A 15,893-nucleotide genomic window follows, 5' to 3' on the forward strand; every position below is an offset into this window, starting at 1 on the left:
TTGTTCTTGGATTTTTGGGGGAATCGTTTCACACTGAGGTCAGATATATGACTTTTGTTGAACAAAAATGTCCCTAAGACATTTCATGAGTCTATATAAGCCAGAATTGCATGAGTTTTATTAAAACTAATAATTTCTCAAGGAGAACTATTGTCTCATAAAACTGAAATCTCTCTTTTTTTTTCTATACTATTATTTTTTTCTGTATTCTTTTCTTCATATACTGTTAAAAATTGTTTGTAAAAATCTGGGTTTTATGTAAACCCCCAAAAATACTTGTTCAAAAGAAGCTAGGCTTCTATTTTGAGCTCATCAGATACATTTTTTTGGAGGTAAAATACACCTTCACATCAGTTCTGTACTTTTTGGGAAATATGGTAGGATAGAAAACTTTTTTCTTTTAATTGTAGTATACGGTTATGAAAAGTTTTAAAATGCATTTACCAAAGTGTTGAAAGTAAACAGTGAAAACCTCCATCTCTCCCTAAAAACCCACAGTAGCCACTGTAACTTTTTTTGGTATGCATCCTATTGGTCCTTTACACTCCAGTTTTATGTGTATGTAGGTCTACCCTATGTGAATGGTGTTCCCTGGAGTTGAGCAATGGGACACGTATGCCCTTATTAATAAAGTGTTTGTTTATATATTTGTATTCAAAACTAAATTACTAGACTTAGAATCAACTAAAAATGAAACTGTTAATCCTCTGAAATACTTTTTCTGTTAGCGTTTACGTTGTGTCTTATGTGTGCATTGTGTGCATTTTGCAGCTAATTTCTTCCTTATTCATTTTCTAAGAAAGGAAACCCATGGAGGGAAATATATGATTGATAGAAATGAATTGTTGTTTCCTAAATTTTATAATTGCTGTCCTTTAAATGGTTTGTCCTTGTTTTGATTATTCCAGCTACCCTTAGTATTTATGTAAATTCCTAAGTTTCTAACCAAAATTAAAATGCACACTGAGAAGCTAAAACTACAAAGGCTCTAGGAAAAAACAGAGAATATCTTCATGAACTTGGCAGAGAGCATACAAAATTTTAAGCAAAGGAAGAATTTGATACATTGGAATTTATCAAAATTAAAAATTGTTGATCATCAAAAGAAAATGAAAAGGCAAGCCATAGACAATGAGCAAATATTTGCAAAACATATTCTGACCAAGGACTTTTACCTAGAATATATAAAAGACTCCCACAAATGAATAATAAAAAGATAAAAATCCAACTGAAAAAAATGGGCTGACATAAGCACTGTCCACAAAAGTTATGAGTGTTTAGTAAGCACATGAAAATATTCTTAACATCATTAGCACTTGGGAAATGAAAATTGAAACAATATAGTAGCATTTCATTCCCATTAGAAGGACTAAAATTTAAAAACCTAACAACACTGAGTGTTGAAGAGGCTATGGAATAACTAGAACTCCTGAAATACTGAAACAACTGTAAAATGGTAATCACTTTAAAAACTATTGAGTACTTTCTTGTAAATTTAAACACATTCCTTCCCAATGACCAAACAGTGCTAGCTATTTATGTAAAAACCACAAAAAGCGCATTTCCATAAAAAGACCTGCGCAAAAATGTTTATGCAATTTTATTCCTAATAGCCCCAGACTGTAAATGATCCAAACATCCACCAAAGTAAAATAGATAAAGAAATGGTGCTTTGCTCATACAATGGAATAATAGAATAAAAAGAATGAACTATTGATAGGTGCAATATCATGGATAAATTTCAAAAACACTATATTGAGTGAAAAAAGTCAGTGACAAAAGAATATATATATAATATGACTACATTTATATAAAGTCAAGAGCAGGCAAAACTAATCTGTGGTAATAGTGGTGGCTGCCTGGGGACTAGATGGAGTTTGATTGTAAATGGGCACGAGGAAATTTTTTGGTGGTGAAATGGTCTGTATTTTGATTGGGATTGTTGTTGAACTTATGAAATTGTACATCTAAGATCTGTATTTTTCACTGTATATAAATTTTACCTAAAAAAAAATTAACCAACCCTAAAGAACACCTAGGACAATATATAAGATTCTACAAAAGTTCCATGCAGTAGGGTAACTTTCTAGAAACCTGCAAACTCTAGATGGCCCCCTGGACCAGATAACTTCTGAATCCTAGAGGGCCCACCTTCTCCAGAACATCAGCTAGTTTCATCTCCCTAGCCCATATTATTGACAGCCCCTTCCAACATGAAAAACTTAGAATGGCCATAGCTGGAATACCCCTGAAGAGTGGGATAGAAACAGCAAAGGTGATGGTGGAGTTATACAGAGAAGGTAGGGTTTAACAAATGAATATGATTGCTGAATCATTATATTGATATTGCTTTTAGTCTCCAGGATCTTAGAGTAACTAGAAGTAAAAACCTAAAATTGTGGAATTGTAACCCATACCAGTCTGAAATTTGTTCTACAACTAATTGTTGTGCTGTGCTTTGAAATTTATTGCTTTTTTGTATATATGTTATTTTTCATAAAAAAAAAAGTTGATTGTGATGATAAAAAATATTTATTCCTTCTAGTCTCCAGAGTTCTGGAGCAGTTAGAAGGAAAAATCTGAAATGATGGTATGGTATCCCATGACAAACTCTGGGATCTGTCCTGTAACTACTTGATGAAGAATGCTTTGAAAACTTGCTTTTTTCTTTCTTTGCTCTGTATATATGTTATATATTATACAATAAAAAAAGTAAAAAATGAAAAAACCCTGCAAATTGAGAAAGGTACAGGAATGTAGAAGATAACAATAGGAAGAGGAAGTAATGAAAGGGTATTTAACATAATGCTTTTTCCTGTAGTATATTCATAGTTCAGTATACTTTTTCATGGCAGGTTCAGTGCTTCCTTGGTTTGTTGAACTAGTAGGTTAAAACAGAGAATCATAAAAATTGGTACATATCTTGACCATTTACTTTTAAAAGTAACAGTGTACACATACAGGTATTAGAATGAAATAGTTGTGCAGGGTTTATTAATAGTAATAACAAAAATTGTAGTTACTTTCCTCTTTTTCCCTATCCTCCTTTGCAAGAATTCTTAATTTTTTGTGTGTCATGCAATCTGGTGAAGTATATGGACCCCTTCTCCCCACCCCTCCTTCTTTTTTTTAAATTAAAAATTTGGACTGTGTCCATTCGAACTTTTTCATGTTAGAAAGGGCTGTTGATAATAGGGAATAGGGTATAGAACTAGTTGATGTTCTAGAAAAGCTGACATCTCTGGGTTTCAGGATTTATCTGGCCTAGGAACCCATTTGGAGGTTGTAGGTTTCTGGAAAGTAGTCATAGTGCATGGAAACTTTGTAGAATCACAGATAAAGCCCTAGGTATTCTTTTGGTTTTGGTTAGGGTTTGGCAAACCATGATAAATAGCAATTTCTAGCTGAAGCTTGCTTGGGAGTAGTCTCCAGAGTAGTCTCTCAACTTTATTTGAACTCTCTCAGCCATTGATACTTTGTTGCAGTTTTTTCACCCTTTTGGTCAGGAAGGCATTGTGGATCCCATGGTGCCAAGACCAGGCCCATCTCTGGTCAGGGAGACTTTCACCCCTGGATGCCAGGGAGACTTTCACCCCTGGATGACATGTCCCATGTAGAGGGGAGGGTAGTAATTTTACTTGCAGAGTTGGGCTTAGAGAGAGAGGCCACATCTGAGCAACAAAAGAGGTCCTCTAGAAGTAACTCTTAGATATAACTTATAGGTAGGCTTAGCTTCTCCACTTCATAAATAAGTTTCACAAGAGGAAGCCTCAAAAGTAAGAGCTTGGTTTATTCACTTGGGAGTCTCTAATATTTGAGATAGTATCAGGAGTTTCCCTGGCAGTAAAGTTTAATCATCCATATTTTTTCTCCTATCCCTTAAACTTTGCCAGTACTTTTAAATTACCTGCTCATTATACTCTGGGATGTATCTGGGCATTATATTAAGCTATACAGAATTACATACCCTCATGCCCATTCTGGTCTCCCTGTGTTTGGGTTGTTTAAATGATTGATCCAGACTGGTTGAGTTACATTATGTGCTACAGAAAATTTAGGTCTGGGACAAAATAAACCTCTTTTCCTTTGGTCTTGTAGAGTAAGTAAAGTTTTAAAATACAAACATTGTCTTCTTTACCCCTATATTCTGATTTACCTTGGTTCTGACCCAATTGGCTTCGTTCTTATCTTTAATTGAAGCCTGATCTATTTTTCAACTTTCTTTAACAGTTGTATGTGACAATGCTGACCTTCAGAACTGCAGAACTCCTACTCCAAACCTTAGGTGCACACAGATATCCAAAGTTCCAGGAAAATACCAGGTTATACACGTGTAGCACAGCCTCTCAAAATCTAGAATTAACAATTACAGCTCCGGACTAAATGTGACTGCTATAAGAGCTTATAAACTAGGTCCCAATTTTCTTGTAAGTATTTTCTAAATGAGACTATACAGTATTTGATCTTTTATTTCTGGCTTATTTTGTATCACATAATGTCCCATAGGCTCATTCACCTCGTTGCATGCCTCATGACTTGTTCCTTTTGTAGCAGCACAATATTTAATCATATGTATAACCACATTTCACCTTTCTACTTCTCAGTCAGTCTATCCTCAGCCACCTCCATCCTTTGGGCATCATGTATAATGTCCAAAGTCAATGCTCTGTTTCTCACATTATCCTCACTTTGTGGTGTAGAAAAGAAGAACCAATAAACACACCCTCGCCAAATAGAAAATCCAAATTTCCTCTTAACTCTTGTCCTTCCCCTGCCTTATTTACCCCTGGTACTGCTGTGGTACAGTTGATGGACCCCTTCTGAAAGTGTTTTTTTTATTTTTTGGCATGGGCAGATTCTGGAAATCGAACCCAGGTCTCTGACATGGCAGGCCAGAATTCTGCCACTGAGCCACCGTTAAACACTGCCCTTAAAGTGTTTTTAAATGCGTAAAATAAAATTCACAGGAGTACAAATAAACCAGTTATACTAACTTTAATTATAGTAGGAAAATATTTTAAAACCCAGTATCTGCTATTTCTATTAATATAGTTATCAGGACATTAAATAACAAAATCTAATGACAGGTCTAATGACAACCTTAATTTCAAAGTGATAGTGAGTATAAATGATATTTCAATATCTGCAACAACCATAGTAAGATATATAAATATGTGACATCTATCAGTGATGAGGTCCACAGCTGCTGCTTATATTACTGTGTAACATAATTTTTCATATTCAAGTTCATTTCTCCTCCCATTCTCCCACCACATACACATTTGCATACTTCCTTCCCATCCTTCCTCTTCTCAGTAGTTATAATTTTGGCTGTGTTAAGTGTTTATATGTTATGCCTAAATGCTATTCAGAGTTGAGCAATGTGGTATACTGCGATTTTCTTTTCCTGCATACTTTATTTTTCCTGAAGTTGCAATTGTCTTTTGTTCCCCCCACTTGCTTAGTTTTCTAAGTTCTTAGCTCTAATTCATTCCCCATTCTTTCCCCTGGTTGTATAAATCTCCTCTTATCATCTTTGATGGCATTAGGTATTTTATGAATTTTATCTTCTCCAAGAGCCTTCTTAACTGCTGTAATCGGAATCATTTGCTCTCTAGGCCTGCTGTATGGCTGTCTGCTTCATCATCATTTTGGGGATTCTCTTTTCCTCTCTCTTGAGTTAGTTTCTTCAGTTGATGGAACCCCATCGCTCTCTTTAATGATTTTCCAACCTTGTTTCTTTTGGTGGTACATGTTCCAGTAGTTTTCTGAGAATGATTAGAAGCAAAATTATTGGAAACTTTGGTTTATTTAAAATGTCTTTTATATAATATGACTTGATTTGTAGTCTGTGTTGATATAGAATTCCTATGCTTTGGTTAATTTCATTCAAGATTGGAAAGTTTTGCTCCATTGTTTTTTAGTTGCTTGTGTTGCCGTTAAGAAGGGTGATGTCACTCTTATACTAGATTCTTTTTATGAAACCTATTTCCTCTCACCACTTTTAGGGTCTTCTCTTTGTTTCTTCAGTATTTAGAAATTTCATGAAGATATGTATGCTTTTATGTGGGTCTACTTTCATCAGTTTTACTGTGTACTCATTGTGGCCTTTCTGTTTGGAAACTCATGCCTTTCATTTTGGAGTATTTTTCTTATGTTTTTGATTTCTTCTCTTTAGTGTTCTCTGTTCCATCTCTGGAATCCTTTTCATATGTTGAACTTCCTGGACTATAATTTTTAAAAATCTTTTGTTTTCCATTTGTCTTTTTATCCTACTTATTCTTTTTATTCTGAAATTTCTTCAGTCTCGTACTCTCTCAACCCTTCTATTACCACAACGTAGAGTTGAAGAATAAATAACTATATGTGCATAAAGTAATTAGAATAGTGTTTGACATGTTGTAAGTGCTTATAAGTATTATCTGAAATTGCTGTGGTTGTTGTTTAGTTTGTCTTAAGAGAGAGATATTTGGTCTTGATTCTCTGATTTATTAACCATATAACCTTAGGCATGCTCCTTACTCTTTGGAACCCTCTTTTCTCATCTGTAAAATGTGAATAAGCTCTACTCTCAGATGTTGTTGGGTCAAATGAAAAAATATATATGAAAATGTCTTTAGCAGCTTTGTACAGTTAACAGTTATTACTTGTATCTTTCAAATATCAAAGTTTTTAGTGCAAAAGAAAATGGTGGCAGGATTTTCAGGGTTATTATTTTTTAACTTTTTTTTATTGTACAGAATAACATATATACAAAGCAAAGAAAGAAAAAAGCAATAGTTTTCAAAGTGCTCTTCAACAGATAGTTACAGGACAGATCCCAGAGTTTGTCATGGGCTATCAACCACACTATCCTCTCAGATTTTTCCTTCTAGCTGCTCCAGAATGTAGGAGGCTAGAAGGAATAAATATTTTTTTGTCATCACAATCTACTTTTCTTTCTTTTTTATGAAAAATAACATATATACAAAAAAGCAATAAATTTCAAAGCACAGCATAACAATTAGTTGTAGAACAAATTTCAGAGTCTGGTAGGGGTTACAGTTCCACAATTTTAGGTTTTTACTACTAGCTGCTCTAAGACACTGGAGACTAAAAGAAATATCAATAATGATTCACAATCATACTCATTTGTTAAACCCTACCTTTTCTGTATTACTCCACCATCACCTTTGATATTTCTGTCCCACTCTTTAGGGGTATTTGGGCTATGGCCATTCTAAGTTTTTCATGTTGAAAGGGACTAGGGAGATGGTACTAGCTCATGTTCTGGAGAGGCTGGGCCCTGTAAGTTTCAAGGCTTATCTGTTTCAGGGACCCATCTGGATTCAGGGTTATTTTTAAGAGTACTTGATCACATGCGACAAGTTCTTAGAAATTTATATGTGCTAGATGGACTTGAGCTAAATTGTGATGCTGTGTTTTAACGAAGTTGTATCTGAATACTCAGTATCATGTATTAGGCTTAAGACAAGATTGTGAAACTATACATCCTATGAAAAGCGTTCTGACTTTACTTCAGATTGTATAAATCTGTTTAATGTAATAATTATTGTTTAAGAATGACTCAATTACTAGTTTAAACCCATGGAAGGATTATTAATTTGGATTTACTTATTTACTCATACATAATTGATATTTGAGATTAACAGAAATAGAACCGTCTTAGTTTTTCTCGAGTATTAATGTAATTTACATTAGCTTATTTTTGTTAATGGTGGCTTTTGTTTGTTTGTTTTGTTTTAAGGTTTTTGGATTCAAAGCATAAAAACCATTACAAGATATACAATCTGTAAGTATGTTTTCTTATTTGTATGCTTGCAAATAATTTTTTAAAATAAGTATTAAGTGAAAGTTATTTCCATCTTAGAGTGGGGTTTTAGAGTTGAAGATATATTTTAACAGAATTGTATTCCTAAAACAATTAGTTCAACAAGTCTGATTGAGAGCATTGTTAGATAATTTAGAAAGTATAGTGATGAGGTAAAACAATATTGGCACAGATTCATGTTACTCTATCTGCTTCAAATGCCTTGGCATCTAGCCCATCTTTGAGTCTATAACGATGCAGTAATTTAAAGTGTAATTCACAGCAGTGCATCTGTTAAAGCATTGATGACATCTTCCTTGGAGGTTGGCTGCAGAGTGGATATACTTTTGCTGATTGAAACGGTTTTTAGGGTATTCTGTAATAGTGTGTAACATAAATAAATTACCTAAAATTGTTCAGTTGAGTAGTTTTTTCTTGTCTGGGGCAGGGTTGCAAGGATTTTTCCACTTGATACAGCTAGTTGACTTTTATCTTCAACTTTTTGTTTTTCCTTTGGACTTTGAGAGTAGAGATGGGGAAAAAAAAAGAACGAAAAACAGAAAAAAATCCTTTATTTTATTTTTCCTTCTCAAAATATTGACCATTTTCTAAATTTTAAAAAGTCTGATATATATAATGTCTTAGTTTTACTTTTTGGCCTTTATTTTCCCCACATGTTATCTATAAATTATGCAATTTGAAAAATTTTTAATGTAAAGTTATATATATATATATTAATTCCCTATAAATGTAACATTATATATGTATATTAATTTGGCAAATGTAGAATGCATTTACTAAATGTAAGAATATGAATCTTTTCTGCCTTCAGAGGGCATTTAAATCTTCACGCACACACAAACACACACAGGCACAAAAGATGAAAAATCTGTACCATCTTGGCTGGTGGGAATTACTTTATCTTTAATTTAGTGACCCTCCTATTCTGATAAACCTCAGAAATAAAGAGTAGACACTGATTTGCTACTCCTAGTGAGTTTTCACTAATTTCCTCAGATTCACAAAGGAGCCAACATTTGTTGAGTACTTGCCACATAATGAATTTTTGAAACACTTTGGGCTTTCAGAGGCATGGTAGTTCCTTTCTTCAAGTAGTATCTAATAGGAAAGGTAGACAGATGAAATACTATAGAAGAGGTAATTCTTGTATGGAAGAGAACAATGGACAAAACAGTGTAAATGGAAATTGTATCCCAAGGGAATTCAGATGATTCAAAAGAAGGCATGTTTGAACAGGACTGAAAGAATCAGTGTGGATTAACCCACAGGACTTGGAAGAGGGGAAATGGGATTCCAGACTGAGGGAATGGTATGTAAGAAGCTTGCTGGCATAGTAGTGCTTAGAATGTAGCAGGTAATGGTCTGATTATGGGGTGTGTGCATGTAGGGTTATAATTGATAACAACATAGAAGAAAGTCAAAGATGCTATAAAACTTAAGTTTATGTGGGTCCCAGTTACAAATGATCTGTGGGTATAGGTTAGCTTCCCTTTTCTTGATTAACTTCTACGTCAAGCTTTGTTGTAGATGTCATAGTCTTTATTATGCAGAGGAAAATAAAAACAACAAAACTTTATACTTTTGAACAACTGGATTCAGAAGTTACAAAAAAAAGAAAGAAAGAAAGAAAGAAAGAACTGTCAAAAGCTGGAGTCCATTAAAGGAATCACTTCAGGTTTATATTCTTAGATTTGGAGATTTAGAGTGCCCCTGAAGGAAGGTAGAAAGACAAATACATAAAGACAAATTTTGCCTTTTTCAAAATTGTGTTTGAATTTAACATATCTAAAGAAAGGGAAGGAAATTCTTTTCATTCCTGTATGCAGTAGTTTCCTGCTTTCAGACTTAGGACCTAGGCTCAGCCTGTCAGTATTGTAAGGCACATTATGGTTGAAGTTGGCATTGGGTGCTAGCATGACAACTTGACTACTGTTTATTTTTGTAGTTTTAAGCATTGGACTTCCAGGTTAGTGAACTATCTTTTTTTTAGTTGAGAGAGTAGTTTTTAGTGCATGTATTTTATTTCCCCTCCCCCTTCCATTTAATGGAATCATAGAATTTCAGAACCAGCATAGAATTTCAGAACTAGCAAGTACTTGAAAGAGATCATTTAGTCCAACCTTCTCATTTTGCAGATGGGGAATCTGAGGCCTAGAGAAGTTAAGTGAGTTGAACAAGGTCACACAGGTACATATGGTAGCAGCCCGTCCATTATTTATGTTAATATTCCCTTTCTGTTTTGTTGTTGTTGTTGTTGTTGCTATTATAATTTTAACTTCCCCAGTTTCACTCACTTCAGAAGTTTCTAGAATTACCAAGTTGTAGCATATTTTGACTTCTGATGTCATTTTTCAATCTTCACGTTCTTTCTACCGCTGTTTATATTTCTGGCTCTGGGTGAGTTTGGCAAGTAGCAGATATGTTTCTATGTTATTTCTTTTATTGTTAGGATATTGATTATATGTAGTGTATATGTCTCTGTAAACATATATAAATTGAAAAATCTTAAAATAATTTCACTAGCCATATCTATATTAAATAGTATTTTAACTTTTTATGGCAATTATAATAAGAGTTCTTAATGTGGAGCTTCTAATACTTAATTGTATCTGTTTACTTTTCTAATGTTCTTTTTCACACATTTAAGAAATCATTTGAAAAAAGGGCAAAATTAGCCTCATAACATTAACTAAAGTGTAGTGGTACTTAATTAAATTAATCTGTTTTGTATGACTGTGTGTTTCCTTTTTGTACGTTCTTCTGTATACTCTGCACTCTCGCAGCAGGGTAGGGTATGATGGGGTGGTAGTGTGGGGAGTTTGGGGTTGGGGAGAAGAGGTTAAACAGGAGTAGGGATGTAGCTCTTGCCTTTGAGGAGCTTAAATGTTCACTGTATACTAATTTTTAAAAGATGTATTGTATTTTATTGCCTAATCTGTTTATCATGCAGGTCTCCATCATTCTGTGGTATTCATTTAGCTGATAACTAATTTTATTTATTAAGTTATCTTTTTTTTTTTTTTGCATGGGCAGGCACTGGGAATTGAACCCGGGTCTCCAGCATGGCAGGCGAGAACTCTACCTGCTGAGCCACCATGGCCTGCCCTAAGTTATCTTTTATAAGATAGGAATAGTTTCATTGAAAAGAGATAAGAAGAGACCTACTACCTGCCTAACTTATTCTATGCCAGGCCTCCCTTCACTAGAAGCTTTTCCTGTTAGTCCTAACCCTTTCTTTACTTTCTGTCAGCTACTTCATAAAAACTGTCTCACTTTCAGTACTTCACCTTTTCTAATATAAGCTGATATGAGGTAGTGGTAAAAAATTGTGATATCTTTTGGGTTTAAACTATAAGGAAATATAAATGATTAAATTGACCTAACACTTGTCTTAGATCACATCTGCCATTTGTGTAACTTTGGTTTTGGTTTGTTGACAGGCTTGTCTTATAATTAACACAGCGAAAAGTAACTTTTCTTGTGGGGTGTGAGGGCAATTGTCAGAGAAGGCTTTAATTAAGAAGAAAGACTTCATCCTTTCTCTACCGTCCTCTTCCTTGGGGTACTTTTCATTACTATCGTCCCAGTATATACCCTCAAATGCAGATTCCCAGAACTGTTTTTCATTGTCACTGTTAGTTGGTTCTATCTTTTGTGAAACATATTGCTGTTGTAGGAAGGCTGGTTTTGACTAAAATCTGTTATTGCTTTTAAAACTTTGTAATTTTTATTATAAGTGGAACTGTGCAGCTATGGTGGGAAAAATTTTAACTTGTCAGAGATTTGGGCTTGAGTCCTGGCTTTTCCATTTACAAATTGTGGTTTGTGGCAAGATTTAATACCCTCTAAATCTAATTTTTCTCATTTATAAACCAGGGGTAATATTAACTTATCATTTGGTTAGAAAGATGAAACATAACCCATGGAAGCTCCTTCAGAAGGTGTGCATAGATAGTGGACACTTAGTAGCTCATTGTTTTCTCTTTCTCTCTCCTTAACAGTATTTAATATTTGAGAATCAGTTCATGAAGGTGGCCTTCAGCAGATCATATCTTTTGACCTCTTGATAAAGCACAGAAACTTTAGGGAACTGAAGTTGCATGGAATTTAAAATGTTATTTTTTCTTGTGCTGTCATGAGACCAGCTTCTTAGAATCATTTCCAAACTCTACACCCCTCTTATCCCTTGTACCCTAATTATATGTGGTTCGTTATAAAATTCCCCATTATGAATTCTTGATTATTGACCATGTCTCCTTTCTAATCCACATCAAAGTGTAAAATTTGACTAATTTTGCCCTTCAGTCCTCTTCTACATGTTGTTTGTCTCATCAGTGAGTATGAAAAGAAATTATTTAGCAAGGATACATCTATGTGCACATTTTTCTTTCTAACAAAACTCAATGTAGTAAATTATACTTAAAAGGAAAAGCTTTGTTTTGTGTTGAGCTGTAAAATAAAGGTTGATTCATTTCAAGTCTAAACAATCAGAGATACATTGGATTGCAACTTGTTTGTAATTAATTCAACCTTTATGTGAATTTGATTTTGAAATTCTTTGTAATAGAGGAACTGTGTAGGTGTTTGTTGTTGTTTTTTTCTAGGAATTCTAAATGTATTATATAGGTCTTACTGGAAACTCTTGGGACCAGTAGTGTTTCAGATATGGAAATTTTCAGTTTTAAGAAAGTTAATATGAAAGTATATGGTGTGTATTACATAATACTCCAGCAGGGCTTGGGACAGTACCTAGAATGAAATGTATGCCTTCACTCCAAGTATATTAAGGATTATATACAGTCTTACAAACTCAAATCAGAGTCTGCTGCAGTTGAATTTGCTGTAAACTTAAGGGAAAATGTTAGATGTTTGGAACTTTTTGGATTTTGGAATTGTGGATTTAGGGGCTTGTATATCTGTATTTATTCATTTTTTTAAAATGCAGTTTTATTGAGATATAGTCACACATCACACAAACCATCTGAAGTGTACATATATTTTTAGATACTAGGTTTTTATTTTAAATAATTTTTTTTAAATTGGCTTGTTTAGTAGTTGGAGTTACCAGGATGCTGCTGACTCAAAACTGATGAATAGGATTCTTTTGTAAGTCTATTAATGTTTCTAAAAATGGTCTATTAATCATGAGTAAGCCAGTGCATAATTGCAAACATAATACCACTTTTAATAAGAAAAATTTTGTCATGTTTTAGTAATGCTAAATCAGCAATTTACCAGTTCCTTATTGATTTTACTACCTCATTACCATCACACTTTAAAACTTATATACTAAAAGATTATTGAAAAATATAACCTTTGGTTTATCAAAAGGGAGAAAGTCTGGATTAAAGAAATTTAGTGTTGTGTCCTAGTATATTAGCATTATTTAGGTTTTTTCCTTACTTTTCTTTTGCCCATGCTATTTTATTATTTTTAACATATAACTCTTGTTAAAGAGTAGTTGAAAACTATGTATGCTTCGCTCTAAAGTGAAGATAATGCTGAAAATAGTAGTTCACTTTTTTTTTTTTGGCATGGGCAGGCTCTGGGAATTGAACCCAGTTCTCTGGCAAGAATTCTGCCACTGAGCCACCGTTGTACTGCCCAGTAGTTCACTTTTGAAATTAAAAAAAGAAATTACAATAGCCTGCAAATTTTCCATAAAGGAATTTTGAAGGTATGGATACAGCTGAATTCTCAGTATTATATATTAGGGACATCACAGGTTTTGCAAGGAAATGTGTAAGTTCTAATTGCATACACTTAATCTTTTAAGACTTGTGTTTCCTTAGTTGTATAATGGGGGTAGTAACAGTACCTACTCATGGGATTATTAAGATTAAGTGAAATAATAAATATAGAGCACTTAGAACAGTGCCTGGCATATTATAAAGGTTCAAGAAGTGTTAATTATTACAATTTTTTCATGTGCAAAGTAACTTCATATCAATATTTAAACTTTTCTTTTAGATGTGCTGAAAGACATTATGACACCGCCAAATTTAACTGCAGAGGTAGGTATACATGTATTATACTGTCTTATATAAGTTAAAATCAAAAGTCTAAATCTTACTGACATAGCAGTAGTGAAAAATCTGGATTGAGTGAGATAAATATTTTTCTTAAGGATGGTCTTGGAAAAATAAATTTAATTTTGCTATTGCACTTTAGGAAACAAGTGTCACATAGACTTCAGTATCGTCAGAAAAACTAAAGCACAGAATAGGCTAAGGATGAGAACTTCCCAGAATAACAATAGAATAGCATGCAGTGTAATGTATATTATATATACATTCTGTATGGGAATATATGGTTACTGTTTGAGGCAATTGGTAAATTAAAAATTACAGGAAGAAAACAGTCCTGCTCTTTTCTTCTGTATCAAAGAGAATGACCTAAAAGTGGTAAGGAATATAAAAATAATGGATGAGAAGGGCTTGATAGATGAGAACAAGTTGCTGCTTTAAATGAGTTCTTCTCTGTGCAAAAGTAAATTAAACATTAGGGCCCATAAAACTTGCCATTGTGTTTGTGGAACCATTTGAGCCAAGAGAGAGCTGGAGAATTGAGAAACTCAACACATGGTAACCTGTTAGTCAAAAAAGAGAGGAAATGGGTGCTATGAGCTGCAGATTTACATGTTTGCTATTGATCCCGCCTGCAAATCTAGAAAAGTTGTAGGTTTACAGAAAATACATGGAGAATAGAGTTCTAATATACCATTCTATTATTAACACCTTGTGCTTGTGTGGTACGTTTGTTAGAATTACTAAAAGAACATTTTATGTTTATACTTTTAACTATAGTCCATGGTTTACATTAAGAGTTCACAGTGTTATACAGTCCTATGTTATTTGTTAATTTTTATTTTAGTAACTTATATACAGCCTAAAATTTCCTCCTTTAACTCCATTCAAATATATAATTCATGCTGTTAACTGCGTTCATGTTGTTCAGCTACCATCACCACCATCCATTACCAAACTTTTCCTTCTATTTCCCCAATAGAAGCTCTGTACAATTTAAACATTAACTCTCCATTCCCTATCCCCACCCCAACCCCTGGCAACCTCTATTCTAGTTTCTGACTCTATGTAATTATTTTTTATTCTAGAAGGGACTTTTAATCAGATGGTTTGAGAATTCAGAAGCACTAAGGACTGAGACCCAGCTTGGGTTCATCAAGAATGTTTATTTTTTTGGTGGATTTAGGTAACAGTTTACTAGGCAAACGTGTGCTTTAGTTGAGGTTTATCTAGCTTTAAATAGGCATTTAACAGGTTTCCTGAATATTTTGGGTGCCACTGGAGAAATGAAGATGGAATTATAGCATAGTTAGGCAGGTGACCAAGTAAAAGTCTTCTCAGTGACTACCTATAATTGTAGTCATTGTCTACCAGAAGAGCTTTCCTGTCACACCAAAGGACTTAATTGACTGTATCCTGTATCACAGTATGGATGTGCTTGGTTGAAGATTGGCTTTTCACATATTTTGATGACATAAGGATAATTATTACATTGACTATCAGAGGATCCTAATAGGGTGGAAAGACCAATAAGATGGACTTTAATAGTGATATATCTAAAGTCATATTTCCTAAGAAATTTTAAAAAAAGAAAAAAAAAACAGCTCAACTCAAACTCAGTTTGGCAGACAGAGAAGTCTTAGGTTTTTAATAATTCATGTAAAAATACCTGAACTTCATTTGTATTTTATTTTTTGTTGTTTTTTTTGTACATACTTTCTATATCATGCTAACAGTGACAACATTTGCAAGATCACCTTTAAATAATAGACTGAGCAGTTTTTTGTTTTTTGGCATGGACAGGCCCTGGGAATTGAACCCGGGTCTCCTGCATGGCAGGCAAGAATTCTACCACGGAGCTGTCCTTGTACCACCCTAGACTGAGCATTTTTATTACATGTAAAATGCATTCCTTTCCATTGTTGATTCTTAGTAAGCTGCACTTTCTTTGGAATATGTTTTGTAACTGCATTAGAAAATGCATTGAGAACCTTGAAAAGAGGCCCATGTGGCATTTCATTTTGGGTTCAGCTCTA

At 33.8% G+C, this 15,893-nt stretch overlaps 1 protein-coding gene across 3 annotated transcripts in view; it reads left to right on the forward strand.

Moving 5' to 3' along the window:
- The window catches only part of PTEN (phosphatase and tensin homolog), an 89,388-nt gene that overhangs the window by 44,528 nt on the left and 28,967 nt on the right, over positions 1-15,893 (forward strand). For 2 of the 3 annotated variants that reach the window (XM_077125338.1, XM_077125337.1), the window contains 3 exons: positions 7,748-7,792; positions 12,884-12,937; positions 13,802-13,845. In XM_077125338.1, coding sequence (XP_076981453.1) covers positions 7,748-7,792; positions 12,884-12,937; positions 13,802-13,845 — 143 coding nt within the window. Of the gene's footprint in view, positions 1-7,747; positions 7,793-9,999; positions 10,019-12,883; positions 12,938-13,801; positions 13,846-15,893 lie in introns of those variants that run through there. The other variant, XM_077125339.1, reaches the window with a different exon arrangement.

Source organism: Tamandua tetradactyla, chromosome 13 (assembly GCF_023851605.1).
Source record: "Tamandua tetradactyla isolate mTamTet1 chromosome 13, mTamTet1.pri, whole genome shotgun sequence".
In the NCBI taxonomy this organism is placed as follows: Eukaryota; Metazoa; Chordata; class Mammalia; order Pilosa; family Myrmecophagidae; genus Tamandua; species Tamandua tetradactyla.